The sequence below is a fragment of the Anabrus simplex genome, chromosome 1 (assembly GCF_040414725.1).
Source record: "Anabrus simplex isolate iqAnaSimp1 chromosome 1, ASM4041472v1, whole genome shotgun sequence".
Lineage (NCBI taxonomy): Eukaryota > Metazoa > Arthropoda > Insecta > Orthoptera > Tettigoniidae > Anabrus > Anabrus simplex.
Window position 1 is genome coordinate 1,179,686,248 of NC_090265.1, and position 20,052 is coordinate 1,179,706,299.

A 20,052-nucleotide genomic window follows, 5' to 3' on the forward strand; every position below is an offset into this window, starting at 1 on the left:
CATAGAATTTGAAAACTTAACAAGTCAACAACAAGCCAAAAATCAAATACAGAAAAGTTACAAGTGTTAGAGGATTATTACAAGGTCTGGGCTTCGAGCCCCACAATCGCAATCCTTGAGCTATTAGCCCAACTTTACCAAGGTACAAAATTGAACAAAGGGGCAGAAAACCCCGTCATGCCAAGGAGCACTTGCTCCAAATTACAATGTTAAGCCTCCTAGAGGCACACAGAAATCAAATTTAGGAAAGAGCAGACCCGCTCTCAAAGTTCAAGCCTATCAAAGGCCACAACGAATTTTACTTCTATCTGCCCTCAAGGCACACAAGGAAACAGAGGTATTTAATACCCAACCTACAGGGCCTTCGCAATGGAAATAAAACAACAGGTTAAGTTACTGGCCCAAAGTACAGAGAGGACTGGAGGCGTGAACTTGCACTCCAAATACACTTTTAAAACCTAAGTGGCTCTAGGCTGATACACAGGGGCTAGTCCCAAGCTAGGGAGGTGACCCGTATGAGAAAACTTTAATACATTAAGGAAGAGAAGAAACGGTTATGAAAACGTAGTCACCTCAATTTCAAAAATGAAGGGGAGCTGGAGAGGGTACAGCACTCTCTATCCCCGCTTTACAGTAAAAGATATTTGTAGTTTTTACATAGACAGAAGAGGAATTTACATTTTAAAGTGGTAAGTTACATATTAAAAGGTTTCGAACCCTCCCCGAGAGTTAAACTGCTGAGCTAGCGAGAAATAAAGGTGTTAACAGGCCATTACCTTGTTGAAGAGCTGCTGCTTGAAGAAGGAGGCTCTTCCCGCTCCCTGCTACATATCCACACACTAAGTTAGATGTTACTGAAGTGGCCCCGAGACAAGAAAATCAGCAGTTTTTATACCCTCGTGGAAAATTCGAGACCTTTCAAGAATGAATAGACACACCCTCTCAACTTTATTGGATAGCTTAGAGCTACATATCCATATCGAAGAAGACATACACTATTGGTCAAAAATTAAATAAATTCGGGATTGGCTGAATTCAAAACTGGCGGACAGAAAGATTAATATTGCCAACCCAAAAAATAAAAGAACAAAATGTAGTAAAGACAAAACTTAAGAATACAAAATTTCTTCAAGAAAGTTCATTCCTTCGCACCAGAGTGCTTAACCATAGTTTTTAGTAGAGACATCTGGTAGAGAACGTCCACACTTCTTGATCAATTACAAACAAAAACTCATCAAAATTCACACAGAGCCATCTTCGGAGAAACTGTTGAGTTAATACAGTTTTTTATAGTTCAGGCTTTCTCCTGTAGAGGAGTTTCAACTGGCGCAATATTTGAACTAGCAGCGTGGAGGTGTACCGCCCGGTACAATAATAATAATAATAATAATAATAATAATAATAGACATAAACAATTTCATAAATTGAAATACCAGCCTATATATTCACACCTCACAAGTCATAATAATAATAATTATAATAATACCACCCCCTACTAATTGAGCTCGATATTGTTACTATTCGCCGATGGGTTTAGAGAATAGTTTCCAAATTATACTAGTCTAGTCCATTACACACTTGCATCAACATAAGTTATATAAATTTAAATGCATGCAGCATAGTGGGAAAGATAATACATTAAAGGAACCTGCAATTTTTACCAATCGCTGTAACCAAGATTCACTACTGTTGTCCACACTTCATAGCATATACTTAGCAAGATTGATTTGTTAATGAATAAGCATCTTCACTAGAACTATTGATGCATATTATTCATCAGCTGCATAGTTTGCCATTTATTGTGTGTTGAGTGCAATACAAATTTTAATTTTCCAGAATAGTATGAGTTTTTGTGTAATTATGACGTACTCCAAACAAAACTGAAGCCTAGTAATCACTGAAGCAAAATACTGTACATTCTAGTGTTGTTCTTTTTTTGCTAATGGTTTTACATTGCATCTACACAAATAGGTCTTATGGCGACAATGGGATAGGAAAGGTCTAGGAGTTGGAAGGAAGCGGCCATGGCCGTAATTAAGGTGTGTATAAGTGTGTATATTTACGACATTATGCTAAACAGAACTTTAATTCCAGAATTACCAGGTGAGTCGGCCATGTAGTTAGGGGCGCGTAGCTGTGAGCTTGCAACTGGGATATAGCAGGTTCAAACCACACTGTTGGCAGCCCTGAAGATGGTTTACCATGGTTTCCTATTTTCACACCAGGCAAACGCTGGGGCTGTACCTTAATTAAGGCCATGGCTGCTTCCTTCCCATTCCCAGGCCTTTCCCGTCCTATCGTCACCATAACACTTATCTGTGTTGGTGTGACGTAAAACAAATTGTAAAAAAAATTTTTTTAAAAAATAATTCAGTGTTTGTTGGAAATCTCGTGTGCCATTCATTGATGATAATAAGCAGTCTAACTTTTCATAAAAATTACAATTAAAAATTAGAATTGAGTTAATATGGTATAACGAATTTATTGTTAATTTTGAATGCTAATTTAATTCTCAAATACGCTGCTGGTCACAACTCTATGTAGTACTGATCATTCAGCTGTAAACATCTTCAAATTTTGTATTGTTAATTTGATGCTTTACCTGTTAGATCTTTTGTTGTAGGATGACATGATGGCTTCAGAGCCCGAGCAGCAAGTAGTGTACACAGCACTGCTCTCTCCAGTGTATCGAAGTCTTGCTGAGGTGATGCTAAACAAGTCCATGCTCCCAGCCGATGATGAGTCATGGACTAGTGAAGAGAGAGAACAGTTGCGCTGTTATCGTCAGGATGTGGCTGATACTATGGTGAGGAGATGACCACCAAAATTGATTGTTCAGTACTTACCGGTATATGATTAATTTATTTTGGGTACCATTGTTACTTATTTTACTGATTTACATATTTTATAATGAGAGTAAAGTAAATAATAATAATAATAATAATAATAATAATAATAATGACCTGTTATGTATACTTCTTCATTGCTTATTTTCATCAGATCTTCTAAATGAACAAATCATCATCTTCCAACAGTCTCTACTTGACCGGGTGTGGTGATGTGAACAAAATTACCATTAAATAATCGCTGCTGCTGTTTAAGCTGGTTATTGAGTCAACATTGGTTATACAGTAGTTTGTGTACGATGACATCACCTCTGAAATTTCCTATATGTTCTTGAATCTCAGGCTTACTTGAGATGTGTTGTATTTCTGATCTGATCTATTTCCTACTATAGCTATTTATCATCTAATCTGTTACATACTAATGATATTTATTGATAATCATTATTTAGGTATTATTTAGCTATCTAGAGAGTGTTACTTGTACTACGGTGAAACCTCGTTAGTGCGTTCCTCCTTAGCACATTTTCCTGCTTAGCATGTCATAAATTCAATGTCCAGATTCTCATCATATTAAGTCTATATAAAAATACCTCACTTATCGCGTCACAAATTTTACTATTACTGTTTAGTGAAAGGAACGTAATTTTCAACTCGGGTAAAAAGAGCCCTCGATACAGCTGCTTGATAACGGGAAAATGCCTTGAATTCCTGAACTTCATAGGATACATTGAACCTTTGTTAGCAAGCCGTTAGCCTCAGGAATGTTGTTTTGCTTGCTGGTTAGCAGCGAGATTGCTGAATAACACAGTGTTTGTGTTTGTATTTCGCATTCCATTCAGAAATTGGAAATAGAATTTGTGTTGAGTGATACAGTGAAGGGAAACGAATATTGTCGCCTGATAGCCTACATCTGGATTAGGAACGTAATCGTATGAATTTGACTAGTGTAGTGCATATTTGTCTTGTGTCAGCCTAGTTGTGGATTTGGAAAAAGTCGTGAAATTCCTTACTCTTGAGGGCAAAATTAAAACCTGCCGGAAAGTGGGCTGGCACCCACATCTTTAAGCGTGTAGGGGTACCGCGAATGTTGAAACTCGCACCTTCGAGTTTCGACTCGATCATTTGAGTTGGTTGAATTGAAGTTTTGTCAATTTCAAAACCTCCAATTGATTGTAGTCTTAGGTTATAAACTTCATGGTTCTGATTGGTATTGAATTCTAAGTACAATATAATTATTAAATTAATGTAGTAATGGTCCACCTTTCAATACTATAATATGCAATATTCTAAATGACATTAATTAGAGACTAGTTTCGGCCGGGACTGGCCATCTTCAGCTTTAATGTGAAACATCTAATAACTAAACAAATGTACATGCACACAATTGACATAAAACAAATGAGACAAATATATACAAATTTACATTAAAAACTGGGATGAAATTATGATTAAATTTGAAAATAAACTAGGTTCTAACATCTTGAGTATGCTCATCATTGAGACTGTTTCAAGTATTAATTTATATACACAGAATTGTTAGTTCTAATACTGCTAATCATTAATAATTCAATAGTAAATGGGAACTGGTAAATGTTGATCCCGTAGTTCATCACCAAATCTATTTGAGTGGTGTTAGCCATATGAAAGTCATTGGACACTGCTGTAAATAACTACTAGCTGACGGAGAACTATTAGATGTTGTTTCATCATCAATCAAAGTAATAAAATGAGATGCTCTCGTGGACACTGTCTGGACGATACATAAAGATGTGGTTAACCACAGTGTCCAACAACATTTCAGCATGTTTTAACAAGCGCCAAAATTTTCCTGCTTAGCATGTCAGATTGGTGGGTTGCTGCAAAATTAGGGATTTCAAATTTGTAACTCACAAAGATCAAGTATGCAGTGACTGTCCTAGAAGAACATCTGCTGCTGACGATAAAAACATTGTGACCTTAGCAAGCATGACAGAAAGCTTTCAGCTGTGGATATCTGCGCTGAAATAAACAGAACGAGAGAACCAGTGTCAGTATTGACTGTGAAATATCATTGGCATGTTGTGTTGTGTGGATCTGTATCTTCCAGAAAGCCTCTTTTTAACATGCAGAATAAGTTTCGGAGGCTTCAGTGGGCCGGACAACCCAAGGATTGGGCCATTGACCAGTGGAGACGTGCTATGGACTGATGAGTCAAAATTTGAGAAGTTGGGTTAAATTATCATCAGTATGTCTGCTATCATTGAGGAGAAAGAATTCTAGAAGGTTGTCTAATACCAACTGTGAAGCATGGGGGTGGTAGCGTTATGGTTTGGGTTTGTTTCGGAAATGATAAAGTAGTGAGAGTGGAAGGTATCTTGTGGGAGGAGTAGTACCATTCCATTCTATTGAGCAATGCAGTACCATCTGGTACTCATCTTATTGAAAGAGGGTTTGTTCTACAGCAGGACGATGATCTGAAGCACGTCAAAACTTTGCAAAAATTATGTATGAAACAAAGAATCATGAGTTCTGCAAGTTATGACCTGGCCCCCTCAGTCACCCAATTTATCACCCATCAAGTTGTTGTGGGATGAACTTGACCATAAGGCAAAACAGTGTTCTGTCAACAGTTGTGAAGATTTCCGGCGATACCTTTTGCAAGCATGGGGAACTATAAATAGAGCCCTGCACAGATATCCAAAATATTATCCGCATCTGCACTTCCTTCAATGGCATCCATGAATAGATTCACGGATATTGTAACTGTTTAACTGTATTACATCCAAGATATTGAAGCGGATAGATCTGTTAACCCCTTCCCAGTGTCAACCGCTTATAAGCGTCAAGATAATTATTCGTAAGTTGCGTGAATCGCTTATATGCGTCATCCAAGTTCGTGTATATATTACGGATTACTTCAACCGCTTATAAGCGTCATAAGTTTATAGATTCTTCTGAAAACTATTTGCCTGAGTTTGCAACAAAGTACTACATTCTATTATTATTTATAAGTTTCATATTCCGTATTGATTGGATTCAATGTAATAGACAAGAGAAATGTTCCACCGATCAATACATTTATTGTGAATGAATTATTGCACTAGTACCGGTTTCAACCTCTCTTGGCCATCATCAGCTAGCACACAAATTTACAGTCATAGGACAAAATTACAAAGATGTTACGTAAGAGCATCCGGATGTCTAATGAAAAATGGAAGTAAAATATATTGCAGTATGTTGCGTTAAAATATCTCTGGTTAAAAGTGGTGATGGTTAGAATAAACTAAAACCTATTGATTGAGCATGGACATGAGTACATAAACACATTAAAATATATATGCCACATCGTAAGACACTAAAAAATATAGCACATTATACACATTAAAACATGGTATATTTTAAAAACATCTATTAAAATTTGAGTTCATGTTGCGTTGCATTCGTTCTTCAATCCTCTTGTAGTTCTTGTGTTGATTAAGTTGAATATCGAGAATGTTCTATGGCTGATATACTTTGTATTGGTATGTTATAAGAACTCTTGTCATTAAAATTTTGAAAATTGAGTACTGTGCAATTCAACTGTTGATGTAGTCAGGTAAGATTTATATATACAGCAAGATAGGGTTTAATTTTAGAGCAGTTGGTGGTGACACTTCTCTCGTCTATGTACGTTATATGGTTGTTATCTGTAAAGAAAAGCTAATATGAGTATAGCGTATTACACCCGTCCATTGCCCGGGGATATAGAAGGTTCGTAGGTTCTTGTGATAAGCCTCAGCTAAAGTCAGTCGTGACGCATAATTCTCCACCCAGGGCATGGACATCCAACAACTGTTTATGCAGTTGGACTAGCATTTGACGCAAGACGTTCATGATTATGGTAATAATAGTATCCACTAAACTTCGCAAGGCTAAATATATCTCATTTAAATAAGGAAACGAATATTAGTTTCTTGGAAGGACCTTTTTCCAATTTAATGAAATCAAAACTTAACTCAGTACAATAATAATACATTGTATGATGATTGGATAATAGCTAGATAGACGAACGAAAATCTCTGTTGGCTAAATACTTAAAAAACATCATTATTTAAACCTTGATTGAAAATACTAACTTGATGGAAACGAATATGGAACTTGCTGAAGGCAAATCATCATTATTTATCATTAATTGTCCGCCCGCAATGAATAATAGGATCGAATAAAATTTTATTCAAAATTTTTTTTTTTTATAAACTACACTTGCTTTTATCTTCACTTATCCAAGATTTCATTTTAAAGTACCCTACATTTATCCATTATCTCAGAAATTACCTAATTGCTAACCAACTTGAGTTCTCTAATGGTGACCAGTTTCAATATCAACATCCATAAAGTGCACACAGTGTAGGAAAACCCACATAATAATTGGATCTCATATCGATATAACTCAACAACAGCATGTCCCAGGAATCCGTATCAGCCACCTAAATAGAACACAATATCTAGCCGCTACACATCATAAATAATCCAAAAGAATGATTAACAGTAACTGCTTCCACCGGCACTGCCCTCCTGAAAGAAAATCTTGAAGGCACACTATCTACAGGAAACAGACTATAAGCAACTACGCAAGACTACAATCTACTACCAGGTGACAACAATTCGATAAATACGACCTTCTACTTCACACATATGCTTATTAAATGTTGAAAACGTCTAATTAGTGACCATTTCCTCAAATTAACTGGTATCTGCATCGTATCCCGTCGCGAAACAGTGTTTCGATGATCATATAACAATCCCTACGCTCGACCTTCGGACATCTTACATCACCAAAATAACAACGACACAAATGCTTGCCTATTCTGGGTTCTTAATTGGATGACGAGCGCTTAAATCCATCTCTAACTCTCAAACAATTATTTATCACACTCCCACTATCTATTTTTCAACGAGACACTTCCCATAACAATATTAATTCATCATAAAACACTTTATGGACGACCCTGTCCTTATTATTCACCATGTTCAAGCACATCATACATATTCACACATTACTTACCCAAGAGAATTCACAAGCATTCCCGAAGAATCTCTTTTATCATTACCAAATCGCAATCAACGCAACACTAATTTCACGAAACATTCGCCACTACGCAATAAACACGTATTGTATTATCATGCAGAAGACCTTCTACAAATAAATATTAAAATAAAGTCACCTCACGAAGTATTCGTGCAACACAAGTATGGTTCACTAATGAAGACACCGCATTCCTCCATTCACCGTAAACGTGAAGAAGATTCCGAGTAACTCGCGGTAAGGCACGTATTTACAAGCTAAATCTTGCGTGTAATAGATGATCTTAATATTACCACCTCGGACATAACCGTAATCACAAGTAACCGGGCACTAAATGATAGTCGCATTAGGTCACTCAAGTTGTTTAAATTTACGTCACTTCATTATGAAAGGAAAAATACATTCTACTCTACAGCTATGCAACTACAAGAAAATAGGGTAAAGAAAACGAAATCTTGGTACTTATCAGTGAAGATTAGGTGATACCGCTCTCAGTCCTTTGCTCCATTGGTCATAGTTTTGGCCCTCACTTCGGCATTATCTCCCGGGCCTGTCAGGATATCGGAATGTTTAAGCCCTCATAATCATTTCCATCATTACATCATTGGAAAATCTTCATACATTTTTGAGTCCATGGACCTGAAACTTAGGAAAACAAAATTAACACAGTGACACAGGCGTTTTACACTATCTCACAGTTATTTCCGAAACTTCCCTTGTTCAGTATTAAAACTTCAGATCGCTATTCGACACAGTAATATTATTTTATATATCACGTTCTCTAATATTTCTTTTAGGTTCTGCGAACGTAGACGTTCCCTTTAAAGACGTGCTAATTACTGTCAGTTCAACCTTCAATCTCCGTTTTTATCTGCCATACATTACTCATAAAACAAAAAGTTCATTACCATTGTTATGCTAATAATATCGGTCTGCATTCCATACGTTAGGCTCAACTCACTGACTTGTAACCTCTCTTCCATCTGTTTATGACAGTTCGAATGCGAATTCCAAGATAACGTGATCCCATCTGACTGGAAAGATGTACAAAGGAACACTTCACCATTGTCTTTATGACGTATGTAATCGACCTAACCTCTTCAGCGCCGCCTTGATCCTGTCACATATGGCATCAATTCATGGCCTCCTTCATGACACCGCTGGACCTGAATATCATATAGTCGACTTACTTCTTAATACTGTTGAGAATGTGAAATTATTTTGCTACTCTCTGCTCACCTATAAGATAATATTTCGTGACTGTAAGCGTGCGGTGACCACGGGGTTTTGAGCTTAGGAATTTCATTCCTCATCTTATATCCATCCCATTTCTTGTCTGAATGGGCGAGTTATTCTAGATATTTGACCCAGCTGGATGTATTTCCGAGTAATTCCTGTTAACCATTCCTTTAGCATGACCTTCAATGGCTCAACAGCTGACTCACTCGCCATTGGACGGTCATATTTCCCCCCTTACTTGAAAAGAAATTTCGGACGTCAGTAGGAAATTTCTCCTCATGTGTACCAAAATTATAACTTGTTCTTAATGTCATATTCCATTTGAGGAATCAATATAATATGTCCGGAAAACTCGCAATTCATATTAATTGAATAGTTGTTCTTCGTTACAACACATCCTGTTACACGTTCTGTCGTCCCTCTTAGTCTTTGATATTCCCCGTAACATATCCAACGGGCTTGACCCTATTCCTCCGTAGATGTATATTCGTTAAATTCATCCTCTGTTTTACTATCTTCAAAAATAACGTTTACTTCTTCTTCAACAGTGATCGGAAAATAATATTTTCTCAAGTTTGAGGCATTAAATATGGAAACATTTCCAGAATCTAAGCTCTGAATTTTGTATGAATTATTATCCAAAACCTCGATGATTTTGAATGGCCCAATAAACAGATGAGCGAATTTTGAATAAAATTTAGCAGCAGGGTTTGACGTGGCCGGTTTCTTCACTAACACGAAAGTTCCAATTTCTAGTGGTTTCCGAAATCTTCTGTGCCGTAATTTCTTGAGCCTTTTTTCCGCCTGTTTTTCCATGCGTAGTCGGGCTTGCTGAATGATCTCCTCCTCGTTAGGTAGGTCTTCTGTAGGCTTACTTATAACCTCGTTCCAAGGACGATTAGGATACTTATTCAGGTGGACAACGCTAGGGATATTGTCGATCGATTCATGCCATGTGTTGTTTAAGCATTCAGTGATCGTTGGTAAGAATGTGGCCCATGTCCAGTGACGTTCAGAACAAAATACTCTGCAATATTTCGACAGCTCTCGCATTATCCTCTCAGCCGCATTTGATTCTGGATGACGTATGGAACTGAACTTGTGCTGTATTCCCATTCTTTTTAAGGCCTCTGAAAATTCTACTGACGTAAATTGAGTTCCGTGGTCGGTTAAGACACAGTTCGGCTTGCCCATCTGAGGTATGACATACCTCTCCAAACTCCTAATGATGGCTTTGGAATTTGCTTTCCTGATAGGTTGCAACGACACGAACTTGGACATGATATCAAGGACAACTAGAATGAAACGATTCCCGCGTTTGCTAACTGGTAATCCTCCGTATAGATCCATCGCAAATATGTCACGGGGCCTTTCTGGTATTACAGAGATCGGTTGCTGGTACAGTGAAGTGGAATTGTACTTTACACGCTGGCACGTATCACAAGTTCTGATAACTTTCCTTATTGTTCTTCGAAATCCAACCCAGGTAAATGTTTCTCCTATAGTTGCTATCAGTTTGTCTACTCCTCCATGGCCGATCATTCGATGTATGTACCAGACTAGTTTACACCTTAAACTGCGTGGAACTACAACTCGTAACCTTTCCTTTTCCTTATCCACAAATTTATATAGGAGGTTATTGTCATAAACATAGTTGGCCGTTAGCATATTTGCTTCCTGGTTTCCATGACCATCATCGGTAGTTCTTCTTCGACACTCTTCTATTATGGGTTTTAAGGACGAATCATTAAGTTGCAACTTTGATAGACATTTCAAATCCTCAAGACATTCTTCGTCTTCTTTGGTCATTTCCACCATGTTAACTTCTGGTATGTCCTCCACCGGATTTCGACTCAAACTGTCTGCCAAGATATTTGACTTACCGGCACAGAACTCGATTTGAAGATCAAATTGCTGTGCGTAGAGGGCCCACCTTGACACTCTCTCGCTTGTCAAAGATGATTTTAATACAAATGTCAGAGCCTTGTGATCAGTTCGGACCACTATAGGGTACCCATAAATCATTTTCCTCCACTGCTGGAGCGCATACACGATCGCTAACATCTCTAGCTCCGTCGTCGTATATTTCGTTTCATGACCGCGTAACTTCCGACTTATAAATGCCAAGTAAGTCTTTCTCTTCTCTACGTCGTCATATTCCTGATATAATACAGCTCCAACTCCTATTAACGAAGCATCTGACTGTATAATAAATTTTAAATCAAAATTTGGATAGCCCAACTTAACATTATTCGCCATCAATTCCTTTGTTTTCCTGAAAGCTCGATCATGACGTTCAGTCCAGTGCCATCGATTGTTAGTCTTCAGGAGCTCTTGTAGAGGTGCTACTGTTTCAGTATAATCTGGGCAGTGATTAGAGAAGAATCCCGTCATTCCTAAAAATTGCCGGATATGCTTTATCCTTCTCGGTCTGGGAAATTCACATATGGCCTGGATTTTAAGAGGATTCGGTTTGATCCCCGTTCCATCAATTATATGCCCAACGAAAAGAATTTCTGGCTGGCAGAATTTTGATTTAGATCTGTTAATTTTGAACCCTGCTTCCTCTAAATTAGCCAATAATCGTTCTAACTTGGTCATGTGATCTTCAAACGTGACCGTTGCTAGCACAATGTCGTCAACATAAATGGTGACAGACTCCTTGAGTTCTGGCCATAACCACAAATGGGTGTTCAAACACTATTTCCCCGATCTCAATAGGCAAATAGGTTTGTATCTTGCATTTAGCGATTTTATCTGGGATAATTCCTCTGATTTTTACACCTGAAACTGGAATTACAGGAATCTTAAGTCTGTCCTGCAATCCTAAGAACAGTATTTTCGAGATTATGCTGATACTTGCCCCTGTATCCAATAATGATGACACGTGAATACCAAATACCGTTACTGTAATTATCGGAAGTCCTCTTTTTAAATCTATCGTTTTGGGCTGATTATCCTCCAGCAGTTCTTCGGGTTCAAATGCCCATGACTCTATGGTAGCTATTATCCAATCATCTCCCTTATAATTATGTCTTATTTTAACTACATCGTTCTCTGTTGATCCCAGAACGAAGTTTTTTTTTTCACACCGTTCCTCTCTTTATTGCCGTCATCAAATGGTACCGCTCCAGGATTGAGTTTTGCATTTGTTCTGTTTTTCTTTAGCTGCTGCTGATATTCCAAACTCGTTGCACCTATGCAATCAGCATTAATATCCTGACTCTGGATTGCATTTTCCCATTGCTTCTTTTCTTGTTGTTTCTTTAGCTCTTCAATGTATTTCTTCTTCTCGTGGTTTATCTCTTCTTCTTGACTTCCATCTCGCTGTCTCATGTCCTCATTATCTCTATTTCTTTGATATGGCCATCTGCTTCTATGGTTGACCCATCCTGAGTTCCTTCGATATCGTGGGTATCTCCTATTCCCATTCTGGGGTGGTGCCCATCTCTGATATTGCCGGTCCTCCTTGAGATTTTTGTACCTCGCTTGCCTTCTTTCTTGGGCATGGCGGTATGAATTATTATCTCTCCCTGCTTCTTCTGATTCTACCGGTGTCGCAACATTAACAACCGGATCAGCATGCCTTATCATTCGGTTACCGGTTTGCGATGACGTGCTATCAAGCTGTCTTAGAACAGACTCAGCATGTACTGCAGACTGTACATTCGCCGCTGTCAATAATCGTTGAACGTCTGGAGGGAATTGCTTTACTATCGCCCTGACCATCTCTAACTCTGTTGGTGGTGAGTCCAGTTCTTTAAGGCGATGGAATTGCATTGTAAAGTAGTCTGAGAAGCGACTCGGTCCACCCAGTGAATACTTCTTTGAGTACAATTCTAGCCGGATATTTTGTTGCGTATCAATATTCCAAAATTTTTCCAAGAACGCCTGCTTGAATCCGTCATAATCTTCAAATATATAGCGGAACGCTTTGAACCACACCAACGGTGTTCCTTCCAAATGTCGCTCTACAGTCTTAAGTCGTCTCTCCATCGGTATTTTGGCTTCACGAAAGTATTCATCCATCTCACGCACAAATCCACGGGGTGTCATTCCTGATCCGATATTGCCTGAGAATTTCTTAGGCCTATCTTCATGTGTGCGGATAACATTAATTATTTGCATACCGTTTCCTACATGAGTAATGCCACTTTCGCTGGTTTCAATATTGAATGCTGGCATTTCGGACTGACATTCTGATTCTGTATTCTTCCCAGTCTCCATCGATACCTGTCGATCTGTGAAAGATGATACCAACTTCTTCGTTGCCTCATTTTCAATCTTCAGACATTGCATGTCCTTCTGGATCGTATTAAGATTATCACTCAGCTTCTTAATTTGTTGATCTATTAAGGTTTTATTTTCGTCTGATTCTTTCATGATCAAGTCAAATTTATTATTGATCTGTTCCCTTGCCAATGTTACATCATTAAGCACCGTTTGGTTAGCATTTTCCATTTCTTCCGTAATCTTCTTGAATTTCTCTTCCCAGCTGGCACTTTTCTCTGTCACCCTTCCTTGCACCGTGACTACTTCCTCTTTAAGTTCTTTTATTTCTCGATCAACCTGGGTTTGAAGGTCACTGACATTCAGTCTTAATTCAGCTTTCAACTCAGTGAATTTTTCCTGAATATCCTTCTTATTTTCATTAATTGCCATAGCGACTTCCTCTCTCAAGTTCTTCATGTCGTCTCCTAGTGACGTCACCTCTTCCTGCATGGTCTTGAAATTCTGTTGGACCACCTCGGTGATCTCACGCAAATTACCTTGAATCTCATTCTTAATTCCTTCCTGCATTTCCACTCTGAGCCTACTTTGTGTCTCCAATAATCTGTTTTGAATAAGCTCATGGCTCTCCTGAATTTCTCTTCTTGAAGCTTCCCGTGCGTCATGAATTTCCTTTATGGTGACTTCTTTTATCCTTTCTTGTGCTTCATGAATCTCTCTAGTCGAAGTTTCTTGTGCATCATGGATCTCTTTTGTTATAGCTTCCTGGGCATCATGAATCTTTTTAATACTTTCTTGCATTGATTGATTTTCCTTTGTCGTGGCTTCCTGTGTCTCTTGCATCTTTGTCATCTTTCCTGCCAACTCTTCCAACAACGCTTTTACTTGGGCCAACGATGCCATTTTTAAAAAGTATTGTCGCAAGTTAAATATAGTACTAACAGTCTCTAAGTTCCCTATCACTCAAGTTACCTAACACTAACACCTAATCCTACGTGAATATACTTCAACTATTTGAATGCTTAAATCCTTCCAGACCCGGAATCAATGCCAAAGTGAACGACCAATAATACGATAAATGCAAGTGAGTTAATTGCGGACACTTCAGTTTAAGTAAATTAATAACTCTTAGCCAACAGAGTTTGCCTACAGATTATCCTTCCAATCTACCAACCTATAATTATGCCTTGCTCGAAACGTCTCCTGCCTTTTAATATTTTGCGTAGCTCTGTAATAAATGTAAGTATTAATCATATCCATTACCCCCGTCCAAACTCTGCATAACATAAATCTCCCACGGTGGACAATAAGTGTGCTCTTGCCTGCACGTATGAGCATTGAATTACGCAGTCATCCTCTATTTCGAATTCTGCTGTTGGTTGTCAAGAAAACCTTCTCTTAATTTGGCTTCACGTATGGGCGCCAGAATACACCCGTCCATTGCCCGGGGATATAGAAGGTTCGTAGGTTCTTGTGATAAGCCTCAGCTAAAGTCAGTCGTGACGCATAATTCTCCACCCAGGGCATGGACATCCAACAACTGTTTATGCAGTTGGACTAGCATTTGACGCAAGACGTTCATGATTATGGTAATAATAGTATCCACTAAACTTCGCAAGGCTAAATATATCTCATTTAAATAAGGAAACGAATATTAGTTTCTTGGAAGGACCTTTTTCCAATTTAATGAAATCAAAACTTAACTCAGTACAATAATAATACATTGTATGATGATTGGATAATAGCTAGATAGACGAACGAAAATCTCTGTTGGCTAAATACTTAAAAAACATCATTATTTAAACCTTGATTGAAAATACTAACTTGATGGAAACGAATATGGAACTTGCTGAAGGCAAATCATCATTATTTATCATTAATTGTCCGCCCGCAATGAATAATAGGATCGAATAAAATTTTATTCAAAATTTTTTTTTTTTATAAACTACACTTGCTTTTATCTTCACTTATCCAAGATTTCATTTTAAAGTACCCTACATTTATCCATTATCTCAGAAATTACCTAATTGCTAACCAACTTGAGTTCTCTAATGGTGACCAGTTTCAATATCAACATCCATAAAGTGCACACAGTGTAGGAAAACCCACATAATAATTGGATCTCATATCGATATAACTCAACAACAGCATGTCCCAGGAATCCGTATCAGCCACCTAAATAGAACACAATATCTAGCCGCTACACATCATAAATAATCCAAAAGAATGATTAACAGTAACTGCTTCCACCGGCACTGCCCTCCTGAAAGAAAATCTTGAAGGCACACTATCTACAGGAAACAGACTATAAGCAACTACGCAAGACTACAATCTACTACCAGGTGACAACAATTCGATAAATACGACCTTCTACTTCACACATATGCTTATTAAATGTTGAAAACGTCTAATTAGTGACCATTTCCTCAAATTAACTGGTATCTGCATCGTATCCCGTCGCGAAACAGTGTTTCGATGATCATATAACAATCCCTACGCTCGACCTTCGGACATCTTACATCACCAAAATAACAACGACACAAATGCTTGCCTATTCTGGGTTCTTAATTGGATGACGAGCGCTTAAATCCATCTCTAACTCTCAAACAATTATTTATCACACTCCCACTATCTATTTTTCAACGAGACACTTCCCATAACAATATTAATTCATCATAAAACACTTTATGGACGACCCTGTCCTTATTATTCACCATGTTCAAGCACATCATACATATTCACACATTACTTACCCAAGAGAATTCACAAGCATTCCCGAAGAATCTCTTTTATCATTACCAAATCGCAATCAACGCAACACTAATTTCACGAAACATTCGCCACTACGCAATAAACACGTATTGTATTATCATGCAGAAGACCTTCTACAAATAAATATTAAAATAAAGTCACCTCACGAAGTATTCGTGCAACACAAGTATGGTTCACTAATGAAGACACCGCATTCCTCCATTCACCGTAAACGTGAAGAAGATTCCGAGTAACTCGCGGTAAGGCACGTATTTACAAGCTAAATCTTGCGTGTAATAGATGATCTTAATATTACCACCTCGGACATAACCGTAATCACAAGTAACCGGGCACTAAATGATAGTCGCATTAGGTCACTCAAGTTGTTTAAATTTACGTCACTTCATTATGAAAGGAAAAATACATTCTACTCTACAGCTATGCAACTACAAGAAAATAGGGTAAAGAAAACGAAATCTTGGTACTTATCAGTGAAGATTAGGTGATACCGCTCTCAGTCCTTTGCTCCATTGGTCATAGTTTTGGCCCTCACTTCGGCATTATCTCCCGGGCCTGTCAGGATATCGGAATGTTTAAGCCCTCATAATCATTTCCATCATTACATCATTGGAAAATCTTCATACATTTTTGAGTCCATGGACCTGAAACTTAGGAAAACAAAATTAACACAGTGACACAGGCGTTTTACACTATCTCACAGTTATTTCCGAAACTTCCCTTGTTCAGTATTAAAACTTCAGATCGCTATTCGACACAGTAATATTATTTTATATATCACGTTCTCTAATATTTCTTTTAGGTTCTGCGAACGTAGACGTTCCCTTTAAAGACGTGCTAATTACTGTCAGTTCAACCTTCAATCTCCGTTTTTATCTGCCATACATTACTCATAAAACAAAAAGTTCATTACCATTGTTATGCTAATAATATCGGTCTGCATTCCATACGTTAGGCTCAACTCACTGACTTGTAACCTCTCTTCCATCTGTTTATGACAGTTCGAATGCGAATTCCAAGATAACGTGATCCCATCTGACTGGAAAGATGTACAAAGGAACACTTCACCATTGTCTTTATGACGTATGTAATCGACCTAACCTCTTCAGCGCCGCCTTGATCCTGTCACATATGGCATCAATTCATGGCCTCCTTCATGACACCGCTGGACCTGAATATCATATAGTCGACTTACTTCTTAATACTGTTGAGAATGTGAAATTATTTTGCTACTCTCTGCTCACCTATAAGATAATATTTCGTGACTGTAAGCGTGCGGTGACCACGGGGTTTTGAGCTTAGGAATTTCATTCCTCATCTTATATCCATCCCATTTCTTGTCTGAATGGGCGAGTTATTCTAGATATTTGACCCAGCTGGATGTATTTCCGAGTAATTCCTGTTAACCATTCCTTTAGCATGACCTTCAATGGCTCAACAGCTGACTCACTCGCCATTGGACGGTCATAGTATGTATGAAGGAATGCCTGGATGTATGTGTGAAGTGAAAAAGTACTTACTGTTGTTGCTGTGGAGGTTGTGTACCGATATGTTTGGAGATTTGTTGTGTTCTGCTGCGAGTACGTCTGGGGCTCATGTGAGCTGTGTGGAGGGATGTTGGTGGAGGGGATGGAGGAGTGGCTATTGTGAAGGTAGGGGCGGGGTTAGGTTTGTGATTCGTCGGTTTGTTATGACGTGTGTTTACTAATTTGAGATAGTCATTTTTTATTGAAGGAATGACTTTGTCAAAGATGATACTGGTTTTCTCTGTAATGTCGTTAATGTTATGATTGGGGTTAGCGTATTGATCCAAAGAAATATAGAAATCTTCGGTTATGTTGAGCGATGTGCGATGTACAGCTGCTGTCGAGGCACTAAACTGTATCTGCGTCGTGGTCCGTCACGAACTTGCACGAGTTCAGTTCTGATGTAATATATAGCAAGGTACTTCCTTCTGCCTTGTAAGCATTGCCATGATCATTTTTACTTGATTTGCACTCCTTCGCCTTATGACCTATCTTTTTACAACGATAGCAATGAAGAGATGTAGATCCTCCTTTTTTGCCTTTATTGACTTTGCTTGTAGGCTTTCTATAATTCTTGTTCTTGAATTTTTGTTCAACAGTCATACAGTTTTGCATCATGTTGTTTCGATCACTGCTCCTCGTGTCACTTTCTTCGACAATTTTTATGCGTAATACCTCGGGCTTTGGAAGTTCGTCGCGAGATGCTATCGCGCGCCGAAAGTATTCAAAATTGACTGGGAAGCTATACAGAAGTAATAAGGATAACAAATCATTGTTGATTACCACGTCCATACCATTGAGCTTGTCCACAGCATCGAAAAATCTCCGCAAATGATCGCGTACATCCCCATCTTCACTTATTCTTTGAAGTACGATCTGCTTTATTAATGTTGCTTTTCGCGCTGGCCCCTTTGATTGGTAAATAGACTCTAGTTTTAGCCACAGTTTACGTGAAGTGACACAATCTTTTACCTGTTTCAATTCCGAGGGTTGAATCGCCAAGATGATATCTGACATTGCTTCACTGTCACGTTCTTCCCATTCTGTAATAATGGCCGCATTCTCGCTGACTGGTTCGGGTTTAACCTTTATCCCAGCTACGTACGCCCACCTATGATTTTTTACTAACACAGCCTTCATGTGAATTTTCCATGTGTCAAACTTGTCCTTTGACAACGTCTCGATGCGCACCATATTTGAAGTGTTCATCTTCGCACACTATTTCTTTGCAGAAGACACTTGGCTAAATGTTTAACTGAATTTTGCCAAGCATGTGCGACACAATATTTTCACACGTCTGTTTTTCAGTGTATTTTATCACTACACATTTGATCACTTTCCACGCATAGACATGGAAATTACACTCGTGATATGTCAGAATGGAAAAAAAAATCATAGTGTTTAGATGGCGCTGCTTGATGGTGGCTCAGCCAGAATCATATGAATATATATAAATATTCTCAGCAATTATTATTACTATTATTATTATTATTGAGCCTCCGTGGCTCAGACGGCAGCGCGTCGGCCTCTCACCGCTGGATACCGTGGTTCAAATCCCGGTCATTCCATGTAAGATTGGTGCTGGACAAAGCGGAGGTGGGACAGGTTTTTCTCCGGGTACTCTGGTTTTCCCTGTCAACTTTCATTCCAGCAACACTCTCCATTCTCATTTCGTAGCATCTATCTTTCATTAATATATCACTTTGGGAGTGGCGACCCCATCGTAATAATAGCCTATATATGATTCATTCATTACATCCCTGACCCGGTCACTGACTGGAAAACAGGTTGTAGGTTTTCATTTTCATTATTATCATCATCATAAGTACAATTGTGGACTGTTTTCAACAACTGAATGCCTATTAAAATTAGTACATGTGATCTATAATTCCTTTCCTATTTTGTACCATACCTCGTGCCACATTTGCTGGTTTCTGTAGTTAATCGAACCTATGTCGTACAGATTCTCATGCCCTGCACCAATTCAACATTTCTTCCATATCGCTAAAAGAAACTACTTCTATTCACACTTCATGTAGCCAGATGTGTGCTAGAGCAGAAAATTGTGCTCCGTGTGAAGAGTGCTTTCACCAGTTACATCACAATGACGTCAGCCGACGTTAACAGTTGTGACATGAGTGCAGTGTGATCACTCTACATTTCGTACAGTGTGGAAAAGGCATAGCACATCTTTCTTGACAGGTTTGATTGTGTCACGATACGCGCAAACTCACGTGAAGTGACAGTAGTGTGTTTCCGCCTTAATTTACACAGTCACATGCAGTGAACAACTAAACATTAACAGCTCAACAGTATTCAGCAGCGACTATTAACACAGCTCCATTTACACTTGCGATGGTTGCTTCTCTTGCTGACTCACGGTGGTCCTTTATCCACA

General features: G+C 38.4%; 1 protein-coding gene across 1 annotated transcript in view; it reads left to right on the forward strand.

Moving 5' to 3' along the window:
• cdm (importin-13-like protein cdm) overlaps window positions 1-20,052 on the forward strand; it is a 168,834-nt gene that overhangs the window by 90,538 nt on the left and 58,244 nt on the right. The window contains exon 9 of the mRNA XM_068228660.1: window positions 2,624-2,806. Coding sequence (XP_068084761.1) covers window positions 2,624-2,806 — 183 coding nt within the window. The remainder of the gene's footprint in view (window positions 1-2,623; window positions 2,807-20,052) is intronic.